The sequence below is a fragment of the Thamnophis sirtalis genome, unplaced genomic scaffold (genome assembly GCF_051295495.1).
Source record: "Thamnophis sirtalis isolate CommonGarterSnake01/CBP01778 unplaced genomic scaffold, rThaSir2_p1.2 scaffold_2, whole genome shotgun sequence".
Lineage (NCBI taxonomy): Eukaryota > Metazoa > Chordata > Lepidosauria > Squamata > Natricidae > Thamnophis > Thamnophis sirtalis.
In genome coordinates, this window is record NW_028261382.1 from 46,281,415 (window position 1) to 46,301,055 (window position 19,641).

The following is a 19,641-nucleotide window of genomic DNA, read 5'->3' on the forward strand; positions in this document are numbered from 1 at the left end:
CTTTCAAGTTTCGGGTTTTCCCAGATGTGCCAAGATGACACCTCTAATAAAATGGAACTTTGAGGATCTTCAAGCCTTGGAATCTTCTTTTGTTGGGGGGTGTTACTTGGAACCCTAACATTAACCCGAATCTTGACACCCAGATTGAAACCCTTGAGACCTGAAGGGTTGGATATCATGCCAAACCATACTTTATTAAATTGTGGGTTTTCTTGAATCCATCCCAATGGCTACCTTTGCCTATAACAATCAGCTAAGCTCTTCATTCTCTCCCCCCCCCTTCTTTTTGGACGAATCAATTAAACGAAAAGCGATTTGTGGTTTGGGAGAAGGAAAGAGACGAATAGGCCTGACTCCCTCCCCTTCTTCCCTCCAGGCAGAGACTGCCTCCTGCTGAAACAGCCATGAGCAGCACACTCTCCCCTACAGATTACGACAGCTTGGAAATCCAGCAACAGTACAACGATATCAATAACCGCTGGGAGGTGGCTGACGAAGACTGGGACAACGAAAACAGCTCAGCCCGGCTGTTTGAACGCTCCCGTATCAAGGCTTTGGCAGGTAAGGGATGGGCAGGGCAGCTGTTTGTTTTCCTCTCCAAGCATCCTTTTTTTTCATGGCTGGGCAGAGGTCAAGGCATAACAGGAGTTGGAAGGGGCCTTAGAGATCTTCCAGTCCAACCCCTGCTCAGGCAGGAAACCCTGTACCACTTCAGACAAATGACTGTCTATTATTTTCTTAAAAGCCTACAGCAATATTGCACCCACAACTTCTGGGGGCAAGCTGTTCCACTGATTAAGTCAGGAAATTTCTCCTTAGAATTAATAAAGGAGAATATGTGTAGCTCAGGGTTGACAAGAGAGGTCCTTGGGTGCTCTCTGGCCTTGCTTATTTTCTTGCAGACATCCTCAGTGCTAGTTACTAGCACTGGTGATAGCAATAGCAATAGCAGTTAGACTTATATACCGCTTCATAGGGCTTTCAGTCCTCTCTAAGCTGTTTACAGAGTCAGCATATTGCCCCCAACAACAATCCGGGTCCTCATTTTACCCACCTTGGAAAGATGGAAGGCTGAGTCAACCTTGAGCCGGTGAGATTTGAACAGCCGAACTGCAGAACCCGCAGTCAGCTGAAGTAGCCTGCAGTGCTGCATTTAACCACTGCGCCACCTCGGCTCTATGTTACCTAGTTTTCTGTGAGAAAACAAACAAGCTCAAAAGAGCACCAAGAACCCCTAATTTCTCCTTAGTTCTAAGTTGCTTCTCTCCTTCATTAGTTTCCCTCCGTTGCTTCTTGCCCTGCCTTCAAGTGCTTTGGAAAATAGGTTGACCCCCTCTTCTTTGGGGCAGCTCCTCAAATATTGGAAGACTGCTATCATGTCCCCCCCCCCCCCCGGGTCCTTCTTTTCACTAGACTAGGCATATCCAATTCCTGCAACCGTTCTTCATATGTTTTAGCCTCTAGATCCCCTAATCATCTTTATTGCTCTTCTCTGCCCTTTTTCTAGAATCTCAACATCTTTTTTTATAATCGTGGTGACCAAAATTGAATGCAGTATTCCAAGTGTGGCCTTACCAAGGCGTTATAAAGTGGTACTAACCCTTCACGTGACCTTGATTCCCTCCCACTGTTAATCCAGCCTAGGACTGCATGCTTTTAGAGCATGTGCAGAGTGTGTGACATTTCCATTCCCAGGACTAATCCCTTGACTTTGTAGGATTGGTATTTTAAAAGAAATTGATTTGGGAAAGTTACAGGGGATGAACGCATGCTTTGCATTCCAGAAGGGTTCATTGCATTAAGCAATTTTCTGCACACTCAGCCAGCTGTGGCTTACTCATTAGCCATGATTCCGTTTCTCCATCCAACTTTGTATTATCCACGCCGGGCCCATGTTGCACACTAAACCGTGGCACTTTTGTTGGAAGAGACAATCCGGAGCTAGATGGAGAAATAGATTAATGACGAAACCAAATCGCGCTTGGCTGAATTCAACTAAACCCAAATCTCTGTTACAGCTTACAGCTTTAATGTCTGGATTTGCACAGCATTCTTAATGTGGTTACTGAATTATTCTATTTTCTGGTTTGTACTCTACAGTTAACCATACACTAACCAAGCAGGCTGGGTTCATACAACATGCTAAACCGGAGAAGGTAACCCAGGTTTGAAAGTAATCCAGTTGAACATGAATGCAGCTGGCTAATGGCCCCAGGTATAGGTAGTCCTCAACTTAGGACCACAGTTGAGCCCAAAATCTATGTTGCTAAGTAAGCCATTTGTTAGTTTTGCCCTATTTCACACAATCTTTCTTGCCGCGGTTGTTAAGTGAATCACTGCAAGTGCTTAGTTAGTAACGTGATTAGTGAATCCGGCCTCCTCCTCCTACTCATTGGTTTTGCTTGCCAGAAGGGGATCACAGGACCCCGGGACACTGCAACCATCATAGATATGAGTCAGTTGATCATGTAGGGATGCCACAACAGTCGCAAGTGTGAACAGTGGTCCTAAGTCACTTCTTTCAGTGCCGTTGTAACTTCGAAGAATCCCCGAATGAACTGTTGCAATTTGAGGACTACCTGTATTAAGTGAAGCCAACCTGTGAGATCCATTTGGCTTTCCTGGATCCATCGGCGATTCTGTTTCTTCTGGATCAGCCTTACCTGGGAGAAACTGAGGGCCGTAGTGGAATTTATTCCAGCTGGCTTCAAGAGTCCAGAGCAACAATTTCTCTGTTTTATCTTGTTTTTCACTGCTGCCCTTTGCTCTCAATTTGGGTGAGCTTGGCTTATGGAGTCATCTGTCTCCCTCATCCCTTTCTATTCTGTCTGGAAAGAGGGAGGGAGGATTGTTTATTGCCCTAAAGACAGAAGTGGGTTGCTCCCTGTTTGGTGGTTCAGTGGAACCAGTAGTGTTGGTAGCGGTAGGCTCCGCCCACCTGCACGTTTCTGCACATGTGCAGAAGCGTCGCGCGAGAGCGTGCACGAACGAACTGGTAGTAAAACCGATAGAAACCCACCACTGCCTAAGGAGTCCATAGAGAAAAGTCTGATCCTACATATCTCAAGGAGGTGGGATTCCTTATATAGGGAGACCTATAGGTGAGGAGGGGACGCGGTGGCTTAGTGCTTCTTGATCAGAAGTTCAGCAGTTCGGATCCCTAGTGCTGCATAATGGAATGAGCTCCCGTGACTTGTCCCAGCTTCTGCCAACCTAGCAGTTCGAAAGCACGTAAAAAATGCAAGTAGGAAAATAGGGACCACCTTTGGTGGGAAAGAAATAGCGTTCCGTGCACTTTCGGGAGTTGAGTCATGCTGGCCACATGACCACAGAGACATCTTTGGACAGCGCTGGCTCTTCGGCTTTGAAACTGAGATGAGCAGCGCCTCCTAGAGTCGGGAACGACTGGCACATATGTGCGAGGGGAACCTTTTTACCTTATAGGTGAGGAAGTAGGAAAAGAGATGAAGGTACAGGCTGGCTGCTAAGCAAGACAGTAGTTAAGTGAATTTTGCCCCATTCTAAAACCCTTCTTGCCACAGTTGTTAAGTGAATCTCCGCAGTCGTTAAAGTTAGGAACATCGTTTGTTAAGTGAATCTTGCCTTCTCCAGGGACTTTCCTTGTCAGAAGGTCGCCAAAGGGGATCACCACCGCTGCACCTGTCATAAATATGAGTCAGTTGCCAAGAGTCTGAATTTAATCACATGGCCAAGGGGATGCTGCAATGGTTGTAGGTGTGAAAAACGGTCCCTTTTTTTCAGTGCGGTTGTAACTTTGAACAGTCACTAAACGAACTGCCGGACTGTTATATTTGGACTGCAAGCTCCAAGAGGAGGAGGTTGGGAAACAGGAGCTGCTCCTTGGAATGACATCCTCGTGGGAGTTATGAATGGAAAGATACTTTAAAGATCATCTAGCTCAACTCCTTGCTTAGTGCAGGAACCCTCTAAGCCGGCTCCAACGAACCCCTTTAAAAACTTTATTTATTGTTGATTAGTTTTTAATCTTGCCTTTACTACTTTATAAGTAAGACAAGGTGGTGAACGTATGTAAAACTCCTTCCTCCTCCTTCCCCTCACCCGCACAACAACAACAACAACCCTGCGAGGTGGGTTGGGCTGAGAGAGAGCGATTGACCCAAAAACACCCAGTTGGCTTTCATGCCTAAGGTGGAACTAGAATTCGCCATCTCATCGTTTCTAGGCTCGCACCTTCCCCCTCTGCACCAAACTGGCACGAAACCAAACTGCCCTTCAGACAGATGCATTTTTTGTCCGCGCGCTACGCTCTAAGTCATTATCTGGTTAATCTACTTTTAGATTGTCAGCAGATTCTGACAAATCCAGACCTCGTAAAATTGCAAATGATGGTCTATTGCTGAATTTGTTCTGCAAATCCAACCATTTGTGGCTTATTCAGCTGACTGTGGTTAAGCTGTTATGACTGCCCGGTGTGATGTAATGGATGTTACTACCTTTATTATTTTTGTATTTAGGACTGTCCCTGCACAGCGTTGTTCGAATGAGAACCAAGAATAAAGCTATCTTTGCTTAAAGAATGTAGAGGCTGGATTTGGTGTCTTGAGGAGACGATAGAGGGCAGGAGGAAGGGAAGGAAGGAAGGAAGGAAAAGGAAGGAAAAGAATGGCTCTGCTGCTTGATTTGGAAGGAAGGAAAGGCATTCTGACCCTGCATCAAAACGTAGGGGTTGCCCCAAAGAAGAGGGAGTCAAACTACTCTCCAAGGCACCCGAGGGTAGAACAAGAAGCAATGGGTGGAAACTAATCAAGGAGAGAAGCAACTTAGAACCGAGGAGAAATTTCCTGACAGTTAGAACAAATAATCAGTGGAACAGAACTTGCCTCCAGAAGTTGTGAATGCCCCAACACTGGAAGTTTTTAAGAAGATTCTGGATAGCCATTTGTCTGAAACGGTATAGGGTTTCCTGCCTAGGCAGGGGGTTGGACTAGAAGACCTCCAAGGTCCCTTCCAACTCTGCTATTATATTGTATTGTATTGTATTGTATTGTAGCTGCATATGCTAGAGTGAGAACAGGTTCTGTACGCAACACTGCATTTACAGGTAATCCTCAACTTACGGCCACAACGGAGCCCCAAATTTATATTGCTAAGCAAGACATTTGTTCAGTGAGTCTTTTGCCCAATTTACGACATTTCTTGTCTCAGTTCTTAAGTGAATCACCGCAATCGATACGCTAGTAACCTGGTGGTTAAGTGAATCTGGCTTCCCCATTGATTTGGTTTGTCAGAAGGTCGCAAAAGCGGATCATGTGACCCCAGGCCCCAGGCCACCCATCATAAACTTGAGTCGGTTGCCAAGCGCCTGAATTTTGATCAGGTGACCACGGGGGGTGCGGGTGGGATGCTGCATAGTTCGTAAGTGTGAAAAACTGTCACAAGTCATTTTCTTTAGTGCTGTTGTAACTTTGAACGGGTCACTAAACAAACTTGTCAGTCGAGGACTACTTGTAGTTAAATTCACTTACCAACCGCGGCAAGAAAGGTCATAAAATGGAGCAATATTCACTTTAATAACTGCCTCACTTAGCAACAAAAAAGTTGGGCTCCATTGTGATTGTAAGTCGATTATCCAGTCTTGGTAAGAAAAGGTTTGTGTCCTCCTTAGCAGCATTTAGCGCTTATATATACGCTTCACAGTGCTTTTACAGCCCTCTCTAAGTGGTTTACAGAGTCAGCCTCTTTCCCTCAACCATCTGGGTCCTCATTTTACTGACCTCGGAAGGACGGAAGGCTGAGTCAACCTTGAGTCGGTCAGGATCGAACTTCTGGCAGTGGGCAGAATTAGCCTAAGATACTGAGAAGGAAGGAGGGAAGGGAAGGGAAGGGAAAGGAAGGGAAGGGAAGGGAAGGGAAGGAAGGAAGGAAGGAAGGAAGGAAGGAAGGAAGGAAGGAAGGAAGGAAAGAAAGAAAGGCAAAAGCACTTAGACTTATATACCGTTCCACCATGCTTCACAGCCCCCTCTAAGCGGTTTACAGAGTCAGCCTCTCTTGAACCCCAACAATCTGGGTCCACATTTTACCCACCTCGGAAGGACGGAAGGCTGAGTCAACCTTGAGCCTCCTTCCCCCACATCTGCTCCCCCCATCCAAAGGCAAACACAGAAGATGGCCAAGACAGAAGCCAAGGATGTCACGCGATAACCTTGAGACAGGTTCCAAGAGTGTCTATTGTTCACAAGCAAACACGGTCTTGAGTAATCACTGAGTTCTGAGTTCTCCGAACTGAAGAAGCCAGAGACGGAGCAACAAGTTCCTCTCTATTGCATCTCTGCTGCCTCTTCTGCAAATGGGGCTGGCGGTGGGGCTGGCAAGGGAGGATTGCGAGAGCAGTCTGGGGAAGGGCAGTAAACAGCCACTTAATGACAGCTTAGGATGATAGCCAGCAGGGTGGGGTGTGTGGGCAGGCAGGAAATACTGGAAGCAGGTGTAGAAGGAAGGGGTAACCCGGCAGTTTGCATCTTGGCATTGCGTGGGGAGACGAATCCTCCTTCAAAGGACAAAAAAAAAAGGATGTTTCTTATACAGGGATATCCTCGATTTACGACCGTGATGGCTAACCTGTGGCTTGCCTTCCACACATGGCACCCAGAGCCCTCTCTGCGGGCACGCCAGCCGTTGCCCCTGCCCAGCTTCACTGTGCATGTCCACGCACCTCCCACCGGCCAACTGATCTTTGGGTCTCTGCGTGGGGGTGGGGTGCTCACATTGCATTTGGGGGGCTCACGCAGCACCCTCGCACCCTGTTTTGGCTTCCTGGTTGGTGCAGGAGGCCTTTCAGGCCCAAAGCAGGACGTGGCGGGGGGAGGGGAACAGACATAGGTTCACACATGCATGCACAGGCGTGTGGTGTGTGTGTGTGTGTTTCGCTTATGCATTGCATTATGGGCGCAGGCACGCTTTTGCTACGCGACGGCAAAAAGGTTAGCCACCACTGACGGCGACCACCATTGAGCCCAGAATTTCGGTTGCTAAGCCAGGCATTTCTTAAGTGGGTTTTGCCCCTATTTTACAACCTTTCTTGCCGCTCCCCGTGAAACGATTCACTACAGTTTGATAAGTTAGTAGCAACTCATTGAACAGCCACCTTGCTTGGCAATGGAGATCCTAGCCCCCGATAGTGATTGTAAGTCCAGAACTACCTGTGTGCTGAAGGTGTGGAAACGTAGCTGTGGAACTAATCCTAATGCACAATCCATGGCGAGGCATCTCAGTTAGTCAGAACACAACCGAATAACAGAGTTGGAAGGGACCTTGGAGGTCTTCTAGTCCAACCCCCTGCTTGAGCAAGGGATCCTGTATCATTTCAGACAAATGGCTGTCCAATCTTTTTGTAAAAACCTCCAGTGATGGAGCACCCACAACTTCTGGATGAAAGCCCTTCTTCCACTGATTCATTGTCCTCGCTGTCAGTAAATTTCTCTTTAGTTCTAGGTTGCTTCTTTCCTAGATTAGTTTCCATCCGTTGCTTCTTGTCCTGCCCTCAGGTGCTTTGGGGGGGGATAGGCCGACCTCCTCTTCTTGGTGGCAGCCCCCTAAGTATCAGACTACATATCGGAACAAACCACCTCTCGTCCCTTGCTCTCTAAACTCCTGGCCCTCAGACGACTCCTGTGCGATTCAAAAACCTACATAGGGAAACCGCAGATGGGATTTTTCAGCTCTCTTTGGTTATTGGGAGAAACGGCTCCCCCTCACCCCAGTTCTGGGTGATGATGCTGGGTTGATTTATCTTCAGAAATCAATGTGGAGAAACGCTCTCCGGGGCCAGTCATTTTGTCTCTAAAGCCACACAAGCTGGGGCTTCATGGTCAGACAAAGGGATGTAAATCTTTCATTGTTTCGGCCCTCGCTGCTGGCTGAGCTCATCTGCTCATCGCCCGCCTCTGCTTTTCTTTGGGCGATGCCTACAGGGTTAATCCAAAGCCATGTTTCTTAAAACAGAAGAGCCATTAGGTTCATTTGCTTCTGAAACATTAGCTCCATATTTAAAAAAATTAAGTATTTATCAGTCGTTCTTAATATTCTAGGACTTAGTGCTTGCCTGCCTACGAAAAGAGTTTATCACACTATTCAGCATCAATTTTGCACAGTAACTCCACTAAGCTCTGGATACTTGATTAGGCCCACTTTACAGATCGGGGGCAGGGGGAGAAAAACAGCTTTCTTCTGATAAAATGCTTCATGTGTCAGAAACTTATGGACGGATTTTAAGCCAAGCTTCAATTAGCTTTTAAGTTTAGTGGTGTTTTTTTTTCTCTTAAAAACGGGTCAGCGTGTTGTGCAAACCCAAACGGTTTCATTCGTTTTAAGAGTTCAGCGTATGATGCAAATTCAGAAAAATGGATGTTTCAGGAAGCAGGTGTAACAGCAAAGTAAAGAGGAAGATTGCTTTACATAGTTTTAAATGTGATGTATCCAAAAAGAGACTGTCGTGTTAAGGAGGGACCATACCCCATCTCAAATCAGGAGTGGAGAAAGAGAGAGGGAGAAGTTTCAGAAGGATCTCTCTGGAAACTAACCCAGAGTTGGGGGGGAAAAAACCCCTACTGGTGGTCATCTTCACTGTCACCCAGTCCTAGTCCTTGAACCCTGGCCTGCTGCTGAGGACAAAACTATTCAGAAAGAGCCTTGGCTAAACCCCAGTGCTAAAATTTCCAAGTTTCGGACTGCTTAACTGTGCCTGGTGTTTCTGTGTGTGCTCGCCAGCCGAATTTCCCCCTTTCATGTCTGCCCAAGCTCAAAACACACACACACACACACACACACACACACACACACACACACACACACACACACACACCAAAAAAACACACCCCTCTGCCATTCAGAGCAGCCCAACCTGTTTTTATGTAAATTTCCCTGAGCCTCCCCTTTCCCCTCCCTGCCTGGGAGGGGGTAAGCAAACTCCCTTTGAAGTGTTCCAGTTGTACCAAGGTGCCGCCCCGGAGAGCTTCCCTTTGCTTGCTTCCTTCTACCTGGGCCCAGCTGTGGTTGGCTTTGGCGGTTGGTTGGGCAGCCCTCCGCCACCCCCTGGGAAGCGGGAAGAGGCGGGCAGGCATTGGGGCTCCCAACCGGGGAGGGAGGAGTACCTTAGCCGGGCACGATGTACCAGACTGAGACAGATTTGATGGAGGTGATCCAGGGTCCTTCTCCAACCCCTGAGCTGTCCCCTGCAGCTTTTATCAATGCGGTGCAGTACGCTAACGTCTTGGAGGGCAGGTTCAAGCAACTACAAGGTAGGGAAGGGGAGATTTGTGGGGAGTGGAGGGGTGGGTGAAATGGGCGCATCGCGAAGGGGTCATGGCTTCCCCCTCGAGGATCCTTAAATCCTTAAATCTCCCTTCCCTCTGCCTAAGGGGCAGGTTTAGGAAAAACCTTAATCCGTAAGGTGCTGCCAGGAATTAGCTCAACACACACAGGCTGGATTTGCAAGGGGCAAAGCCAAACTTGGAGCTTGGATTTTTGGAGGACTGGGGTAGTGGGGGGTGGGGTGGGGGCTGTTCCCCACTTCTGAAGGACAGGAAAGCAAAGAGGACACCGACCGGTGACTCACAGCCACTATCTCTGTTTCCAGGTTGGCTGTACCTTACGCTAACCCTGACTCGGTGGCAATCAGTGTGGCGATGAATGGTCATCGTAAACCCTCCTCTTCCTCTGCCTTCATTCACACAGCCACCCTTCTCCCCCTCCCATTCCCCTCATCTAAGCATTTTTTAGAATTGTCCCTCTAGAGTAGCTGATGGGCTTACAGGGTCCCAACATGTCCCTTTGGGAAAAAACAACCAGTTTAAAACTGAGCCTCGTGCTTGCCGTCTGCCTTTCCCAGCTGATCATTCAATGTTTGCAGAGATGACACTTGAACTGACCTTGAATGTAAATAGGTGGAAAAAAAATATGCTTTTAAGACTCTTAAAAACCGGAAAAGCAGCACTCAGAGCAACCCCAGGAGAAAACACGCTTTAAAAACTCACCTTTCCTTTTGTGCAGGAAAACTGGCACCCGCCTAGTTTTTCAGAGGAATATTGTCTAAAGCCAGGGTCTCCAAACTTGGCAACTTGAAGACTTGTGGGCTTCAACTCCCAGAGTTCCCAGCCAGGAATTCTGGGAGTTGAACTCCACAAGTCTTAAAAGTTGCCAAGTTTGGACATCCCCCTGGTCTTAAATCTGGGTGCCACTCTGAAGAAATTTATCTTACTTTGGTGCTTCCTTGCCTTCTCCAAAAAAGAAGACTGAGGTTCCTGCATCGCATTCAACTTTTGCCCAAGTCAGCAGCTATCTTTTCCCCAGTTAATTAAGAGGCAGCATAAAGATAGGAGTTTTCAAACGTTTGACAGCCTGCAGGAAAGGAGATTGGGAAGTATTTTATGGGTTAGATTGATAAAAGCCAGCCCTCTTAAAATAAACCCCTTTCCCCCGCCCTTCAGCCCCGATCCTAAACTGTGAACTTTCCTCCCACCGAGATGCTTTTTTGTGATAAGGGAGAGGTGGGGTCGGATAATAGCTCTGGAGTTTATGGCAAGCGAAAAGGCAGTTTTATGCCTTTGCAATTATTGTCTGTTGTATCACACAGAGGTTGGGGATTAAAACGCCAGGGGATTCCGAAGCAGCGGGGTGGTGGGGATGAAGGTGTCTCAGGGTGGGCAGGAAGGAGGGGGGCAGAAAGTTATATTGCTTTGGAGTTTTGCCCTGGGTGTTGTAAAAAAGGGTGGGTGGGTGCTGGAATGGGGAGCTGAGTTAAATTTTAGCGTCTGTCTGCAGTGGGGGCGGGGGGACACAAGACCTCACCCTAGAATGGAGCAACACCATTCTGTTGTTATTGTTAGTAGTGAAGTCGTGTCCAACCCATCGCAACCCCATGGACAACATTCCTCCAGGCCTTCCTGTCCTCTACCATCCCCCCAGAGTCCATTCAACCTCACACCGACTTCTTTGGTGACTCCATCCAGCCACCTCCTTCTCTGCCGTCCCCTTGTTCTTCTTTTGCCCTCCATCGTTCCCAGCATGAGGCTCTTCTCCAGGGAGTCCTTCTTCCTTCTCATTAGGTGGCCAAAGTATTGGAGTTTCCTCTTCAGGATCCGGCCTTCTAAAGAGCAGTTAGAACACCCTTCTAACACAAACCCCAAAGGTGCTAACAACGAAGGAAGTCCAGTTACCTTTTGCAAAAGCACCTTTGGGGACAACCATGATGACTGAGAATCTCCGTAGATAATTCTAACAAATGGATTGCTTTTCTGTATGTACAACTAGGGCTTGGTTGTGAGCGTGTGCATGTGTGCCGGAGAGAGTTTTTACACGTTTTGCAAGTAGAGGCTGGTGTTTTAGCACGGGCTTCTCCCTGGGCACAGAGGGGCAGGCACATTTATCCATGCGCCGAGACCAGAAGGTCATTGAACTGCACACACACGCACAGAAGGGGGGAAAAAAACAAGGGCAGTGGCCCTCCGGCAGATAGAAAACCTGCACAAAATAAGAACCAGCGCTTGCTCCCATTCAGAGCCTAATCCCCGACTTCCCCCCACACGTCTGTCTGATGGGAAAAGGACCCCAGAGTTCTGGTTAAGCTCCAGATGAATAGAATACAATTTGCTGATCTATTCTAGTTCAGCATTTTCCTTTGATGCCCGGAGCTCGGCTCCTGATGGAGGAGAACAAGGGGAAGGTGTTTGGGACTTTGCGTTCTAAGCGCGTTGCTACATCTTCCGTCGGATTTAGTGTCTTTTCTGCCAGAAGGTAAACACGGGACGTGCCCAAGGTTAAAAAGGTAGACAGGCTGGGAGGAGGAGGAGGTGCAGCCAGGTGATAATCTCCCTTGAAGATCTCACTGTCTAGAGGGACTCCTCTGTTTATAACAGATTGCTTAGTGACCATTCAACGTACAACGGCGCTGAAAAAGGCGACTTAACGACCGTTTTTCACACTTACAACCTTTACAGCGTCCCCAGGGTCATGTTATCAAAATTCAGACCCTCGCCCCATATTGATGACCGTTGCAGGGTCACGCGATCCCTTTCTGTGACTTTCTGACGGCCAGCTTAACGTAACAAGCACGCGCGGCTAGCTTAACAACTGCGGCGATTCGCTTAATGACTGGAGCAAGAAATGTTGTAAAATAAGGTAAAACCCACTTAATTGTCTCACTTAGCAACATAGATTTTGGGCTCAGTCGCGGTTGTAAGTCGAGGACTGCCTGTATTTTGCAACCAAACTTCTCTAAAAAGAATTGGGCTAGAATAAATAGATTCTGATCGTTAATGGGAATCCTCTTAATTGGACAAAACAGCAAATTAAAAGGGGCTTGGGTGTGAAGGGGCTTTAGGGGTTGATAGCAACTCCTGTGTGGTCTAGCATGTTGTGTAATTCAGGTTGTACTACTCAGTTGTAATGTTATTTATTTGATGGGGCGTACCATGCTACGTAAGCACAACGGCTGTTTTATTAACCTGGCTTTCGAACTGACTGTAATTGCATGAGTCGTATTCATGTTAGCTTTTTCATTTCCTCTTAATTCCTGCGAAGGATGTTTTATTCATTTTATTACTTACTTCGGCATGGTTGTGTCTGTGCACGCCGTCGAGAGCCAAAGGATCCAGGTGTGAGTGAATAAGAAGTAAAATTTAAGCCTTTTCATGCCACATCGGCTGATCCCAATCGTGATCCAGCCACTTGTTTTTATGTTGTGGGGGGGAAAAAAAATATTTGGCCACCTTTCCAAATACGTTTTTCCAGTATAGAAAAAAAAAAAAGGCTGCCAGCTACATAACTGACGTAAAGGCTGGGTTCACACAACATGTTAACCTTACATGTGAGCTAGCAAAACCCAGGAACTATCCTCAACCAGAGTCACTGTTTCTAAAAGAAAGAAACACTGGAGGTTTTCAAGAAGAGATTGGACAGCCATATGTCTGGAATGGTATAGGGGTCTCCTGCTTGAGCGCAGGGGGTTGGACTAGAAGACCTCCAAGGTCCCTTCCAGCTCTGTATTCTAACCCAGTGTTTTTCAACCTTGGCTACTTGAAGATGTCCGGACTTCAACTCCCAGAATTCCCCAGCCAGCATTCGCTGGCTGGGGAATTCTGGGAGTTGAAGTCCAGACATCTTCAAGTGGCCAAGGTTGAGAAACACTGTTCTAACCTATCATCTGATTGGAAAGGATGGCCTGACCACAGAATCAAACCCAGCCTGGTTCCTGTCACTTTCCGAAGCATCCAAACCGTGTTGTAACCTAACCTAATTCCACCCATGAGTTCCGGGGGACAAAATTTGCAAGGCAGGGTGCTCATCAAATGGTTGGCTTTTTTAAAAAAAGGGGGGATTTTTAAAGAACGGGGAGCGTTCTGGAAGAGAAGAAGAGGAGGCACGACCTCGCTCACCTCCTGCATTTGAGAATGAAAAATGGCCCTCCGATGTGGATCACGGAAGTAATTTAAAGACAGGCCTCCCTCTCTCTTGGAGACAGCTGGCTAATCTGCAAGATGCTGAGCAGAAGGGCCATTTGGCTTCTCGGGCCAGTGGGGGCCCAGGTCATGGCGCGCGTTGACCTTTCTTTTCACTTCTCTCTGCGAAGCACATGAAGACAGAGCTTTTCACCCTGCCCAGTCCTGTCCTGACATGTCCTGGTGACTCAAGAGCTCAGCCCTCGCCCCCACCACCCCAGTTGATTCTCCCTGCACATGTGGGTGCACACGATAGGTTTTGGGCAGAGAGGCAGGACGCTGGAGGGCTGTTGCAGAAAGGCACAAAGCCTGCATTTTATGCATAACGATGATCAATCCAGAGCTATTTTCCAAGCTAAAATGGATAGGAAATGAACAAGGAGAGATTCAACCTAGAAATAAGGACAAAATTTCCTGACAGCGAGAACAATTAACCAGTGGAACTGCTTGCCACCAGAAGTTGTGGGTGCTCCATCACTGGAGGTTTTTAAGAAGAGACTGGACAGCTACTTATCTGAAATAAGCCTAGTGAAGCTATGAAATAAGTCTAGTGATGCTATGAAACAAGCCTAGTGAAGCTAGTCTAGGGAAGAGAAGGACCAGGGGAGACAGGAGAGCATCTTCCAATATTTGAGGGGCTGCCCCAGAGAGGAGGGAGCGGGGTCAAGCTATTCTCTAAATCACCTGAAGGCCAGACAAGGAATAATGGGTGGAAACTGATCCAGGAGAGATTCAGTGCGTGCATGCTTGTTTTTTTGGGCGTTTTTCAGGCCATTTTTCGGGCCCTGAAAAAAAAAGGACCCAAAACAGCCTGGAAAATGGCCGTTTTGGGGGGCTATTTTCAGGCCATGAAGACCAGCTGGCCGGCGCACCTGAAGAGCAGCTGGCGATGGCGTGTGTGCCCACAGGGAGGGTGTTGTGTGTCACTTTGAGCACGCGTGCCATAGGTTCTCCATCACAGGTATAGGTTCTCCTGCTTGAACAGGGGGCTGGACTAAAAGACCTCCAACGTCCCTTCCTATTCCTATTCCTATTCCTATTCCTACTCTACTCTACTCTACTCTACTCTACTCTACTCTACTCTACTCTACTCTACTCTACTCTACTCTACTCTACTCTACTCTACTCTACTCTACTCTACTCTACTCTACTCTCCAAAAGCAGCTCATCTTGGGCTATGGGGGAAAGAAGGCAAATACAGATAGTCCTCAACTTATAGCCACAGTTGTGACCAGAAAATGCATTGTTAAGCAGTGTGGTCATTGAGGCGTCACGTGGCTGCAACCGATTTTACAACTTTCCCCCCCCGCCGTGGTCATTAAGTGAGACACGTGGCCATGACTTGTGACCTCCTCCTGCTGGCTGTCCTAATTGGCTTTGCCTGTCAGAAGGCAGCGGGCAAATGGCGATACATTTATTTTATTTTTTATGTCAGAGAATTTATACAGCTGCTTACTCGCTCTAAACGAAATAATGGCAACCTGACCCTGGGATCCTTCAACCCTCATAAATACCTGTTGGTTGCCAAGTGCCCAAATTGGAACCAGATGCAACCAGGGACACTGCGATGGTCATAAGCACGGACATGTTTTTGTTCCCTCTGTCTTTGTAACTTCAGTCACTACGTAAGTCGAGGACTTCCTGTAATCAAATATCTTGAGTTGGGAGGGAACACGGCATCCAGTTTTGGTCCCCACATTACAAAAAAGATGTTGAGACTTTGGAAAAAGTGCCAAAAAGAGCAGCTAGTTTAGTTTAGTTTAGTTTTAATTTATTTGTATGCCGCCCTTTTCCCTAAAGGGACTCAGGGCGGCTCACAATTCAAAGGGAGGGGAAAAACAAACAGAATTACAAAAAACATAAAAGCCAAACATAGTTAAAAACACAACAATCATACCATTCGAAGTGGGGCAGCAAGTCTTTAGCCCCAGGCCTGTCGGAACAGCCAGGATTTAAGGGCTATGCGGAAGGCCTGGAGGGTGGTGAGGGTACGAATCTCCACGGGGAGTTCGTTCCAGAGGGTCGGAGCAGCCACAGATGATTAGAGGCCTGTAGATTGCAGGATTTGGGTTTGGCCCAGTCTAGAGGAAAGAAGGACCAGGAGTGACATGATAGCAGTCTTCCAATATTTGAAAGGGGTTGGGGTCAAGCTATTCTCCAAAGCACCTGAGGGTAGGACAAGAAGCAATGGGTGGAAACTAATCAAGGAGAGAAGCAACCTAGAACTGAGGAGAAATTTCCTAACAGTGAGGACAATTAACCAGTGGAACAACTGGCCTCCAGGAGTTGTAAATGTTCCAACACTGGAGGTTTCTAAGAGATTGGACAAGATTTGTCTGAATTGGTATAGATTAGAGCAGTGGTGAAATTCAATTTTTATTTTTACTACTGGTTCTGTGGGCGTGGCTTGATGGGCATGGCAGGGGAAGGATATTGCAAAATCTCCATTCCCACCCCACCCTGGGGGCAGCCAGAGGTGGTATTTGTCGTGTCTACGAACTACTCAAAATTTCCACTACCAGTTCTCCAGAACCTGCTGAATTTCATCCCCGGAGTAGAATCTCCTGTTTGAGCAGGGGGTTGGACTAGAAGACCTCCAATGTCCCTTCCAGCTCTATTCTGATTGATTGAAGGTTTCTTTTAGCAACCCTCTGTTGCCAACTTCTCTTGTAAATATTAATGTTTGGCTTCTTTGTAGCCCTTTCATGTGTTGAAAGCTCATTCTTTGTATTACGGATGAATCATTAGGAAGACAAAGAATTTCAATAAGAAAATGATACCCTCCTCCCCCTTTATCGTAGATAGGAGGGGGGGAAGCTGAGGGCAGAGTGATTTACCCATCTTGTAAATTTCAACGCAAGGTAGTGGTTTGAACTGCGGATTGTCTTATTTACGGTTTAAGCTGTGAGCAATAAAATTAAGATCAAAGCAGTTTGGCTAGACAAGACTTTAGCTAGACGATCGTCTGGTACAGTGAGATCTAGTATTACCTGGCACCTAACATGTGGAAGAACTCTAAGATAAAGGTAAAGGTTCCCCTCGCACATATGTGCTAGTCATTCCCAACTCTAGAGGGCGGTGCTCATCTCTGTTTCAAAGCTGAAGAGCCAGCGCTGTCCAAAGATGTCTCTCTGGTCATGTGGCTGGCATGACTAAATGCCGAAGGCGTACGGAGCGCTGTTCCCTTCCCACCAAAAGTGGTACCTATTTTTCTACTTGCATTTTTACCTGCTTTCGAACTGTTAGGTTGTCAGAAGCTGGGAGAAATCACGGGAGCTCATTCCGTTATCCAGTGCTAGGGATTCAAACCGCCAAACTGCCGACCTTCTGATCGACAAGCTCAACATCTTAGCCACTGATTTCTTTGATAAGAAATAAGAGATTGCCCAGCCAGCTGAATCATCCTGCCTGTCCCATGATCTCCCTTCCAACCCACTCATTGATGTTGCTCGATTTGCATTTTATCCAGCTGCCAGCAAATGATGCTTTCTGAGAAACTGGAAGGAACATGTAAACAGGGACATATGGTGCTGTGCCCTGTGAATGGGCAAGGCCATTTTTAATATTTGCTTTTGCATCCCCCTGCGTAGTAACCTGCCAACGAGCGAGCAATTTGGGCAGAGTGCGTGCTACTCAATCGCCAGAAGTACACAGGTAGCCTTCAACTTACGCTGACAATGAATCCCAACATTCAGGTTGTTAAGTGGGAAATTTGTGGTTTTGTCTTGTTTTACAACCTCTCTTGCCACAGTTGTTAAGTCTGTTCCTGTAGTTGTTCAGTTAGCCACCTAGTTGTTAAGTGAATCTGGCTTCCCCATTGACTTTGCTTGCCAAAAGGGGATCACACACGACACCGAGACACTTCAGACGTCGTAAATATGAGTCAATTGCCAAGTGGCTGAATTTAATAATGAGTTAATAAAACTCCAGTTCTGGTTTCAGGTGTGGTCATAAGTATTTTTGATCCCATCTGGATGTAAGATACCTGATCTTATTTGGGTTTCAAATCCTAATTTAAATTTGATTGCAACTAAATTTACTTTCTTTTCTTCTTTTTTTCTCCTTGATTTTATGAAATTATGAGTTATGGGTTTTAATCATAATCAAGTTCTTTTGCAATAACAACACTGTCTCTAAGCATTGATTGATTGCTTGCCTGCTATTAATTTAAGGGGAGCAAAAGGTAGCATTCATAATACAACACCTCTGGATCATACGACACCTGTCCGAAAACAGTTTTTCCTTGGATTTTAGCATTCTATAATTATCAGCTAAGCTTTTCAAAATGAAAACAGCAATTTAAAGAGCACAGCATAGAAGCAGTAAAAGACAGAAATGGCAGTCCTGAGTGGTTAGGAAGCTATTTTGCCGTACAAAAATTAAGAAATTAACATGATTATGATTAATGCCATGAGTAGAGAATGCAGCCATTTTAATTAAGAAAAAAAATCTTTAATTCAAACAAGGGCTGCCTGGCTTGCCTTCTCCTGTTACCTTTGAACAGCTGCTGGCTGTATGTTACTATCTCCTTGTCAAAGCATTTGTAAAAAAAAAATACCCTTCTTTAAATACAAGCAAATAAATGATAACCCCTTCTTTCTTATCCCAATTCAGCAATGGCTGTCACTCATGTCAGTTCCCTGATCTTTTCCATCTTTGTTTAATTTTACAGGTAGTCCTTGACTTAAAACAGTTTGACTGTTTGAAATTACAAGGGCACTGAAAAATGTGACTTGCCCATTTTTCACATTTATGACCATAGTGTTGTGGCCCAGCATTGGCCAGAGGGGCTGGCAGCAGATTCGGACAGTGAGGAGGTTGGGGAGGAACCTGGGCCAGTCCTGGAGTCTTGGGAAGGCTCTGATGAGGGCTCTGTGTTGGAGGCAGAGAGCTGGCCAGAGTTGTATGTCAGTTATCAGCTGCCTTCAGAGTCAGACATCAGTGAGGCAGAAGAACAGCTGGAGCCTGTTCCCAGTGTGCGTTTGCGCAGAGTTGCCAGACGACGGGAGCAGCTAAAGAACAGGGGCCGACTTGGGAGGAAGGCCACAGGTGGACGATGAATGGCCCTTCCTAGAGGAAATAAAAGAGGAGTGAAAAGGGGGTAGAGTTTGCAGGAGACAATTAGTTCACTTAATTAGTTCGTGACTCTCCGAGACTCCTTGCCAAGTTTTGCAGATCTCGGCCTGGCAGCTCTCCAAGCCAGATAAGGTCAGTGACTGTAAATCCTCCCTTGAAATATTTTGCTGGATGTGAATGAGCAGAATTCACAGTCAATTAATAAAAGGGTTTTTTGTCGGGACAAGAAGGAGTTTGTTTCATTCTCTCGGGAAGCCTCGGTCAGAACACTTAGCCAATGGCTGTAGATCAAAGTTAGGCCCAGCTCCAGAAAAGTATGAACAGCTCACGCTTCCTTGCCGACAGCTCCAGGGAAGCTTGAGATTGTGGTTGTGAGGCCCTTGCTCCTCAAAACACTGGCTTTCTCTTGCAGATGAACGAGAAGCGGTACAGAAGAAGACGTTCACCAAATGGGTCAACTCTCACCTGGCCCGGGTCACCTGCCGTATCAGTGATCTGTACAGCGACCTACGAGATGGACGGATGCTGCTGCGTCTCCTGGAAGTGCTCTCAGGGGAGCAATTGGTGAGTGTGGAGGAGGTTGGGGAAGCCCAAAGCAGCCCCCTTCCCAAGATTGATTTTTTTTAAAAGTTAACAAACAAACAAAACAAAATTCCCAATGTTTTGGTATTGTGGGGAGGGGGCATTTTTTCAGGGATGCAGTGTCCAATGTCTGTCGTTAAAAGCATTTAAATCAGCAAGCATAGAACCTGTTTTCATCTGGTGAAAACATTTTAAGAGTGGCGGCACAATGATTAGAATGCAGTTCTGAATCGGAATTCTATAAACTCTGGAATATATGGTACATTTGGTTGGAAGATAGACGTAAAGCTAATACATAAAGAATGGGTGGAAACTAATCAAGGAGAGAAGCAACTTAGAACTGAGGAGAAATTTCCTGACAGTGAGAACAATTAATCAGTGGAACAGAAGTTGCCTCCAGAAGTTGTGAATGCCCCAACACTGGAAGTCTTTAAGAAGATGTTGCATAGCCATTTGTCTAAAGTGGTACAGAATTTCCTGCCTAGGCAGGGGGTTGGACTAGAAGACC

At 46.7% G+C, this 19,641-nt stretch overlaps 1 protein-coding gene across 3 annotated transcripts in view; it reads left to right on the forward strand.

Moving 5' to 3' along the window:
- The window catches only part of SPTBN2 (spectrin beta, non-erythrocytic 2), a 101,392-nt gene that overhangs the window by 25,560 nt on the left and 56,191 nt on the right, over nucleotides 1-19,641 (forward strand). Inside the window, exons 3-5 of one of the 3 annotated variants that reach the window (XM_087705309.1) lie at nucleotides 377-561; nucleotides 9,165-9,278; nucleotides 18,964-19,115. In XM_087705309.1, coding sequence (XP_087561435.1) covers nucleotides 405-561; nucleotides 9,165-9,278; nucleotides 18,964-19,115 — 423 coding nt within the window. In that variant the 5' untranslated portion in view covers nucleotides 377-404. Of the gene's footprint in view, nucleotides 1-376; nucleotides 562-8,970; nucleotides 9,279-18,963; nucleotides 19,116-19,641 lie in introns of those variants that run through there. The other 2 variants (XM_087705307.1, XM_087705308.1) reach the window with 2 other exon arrangements.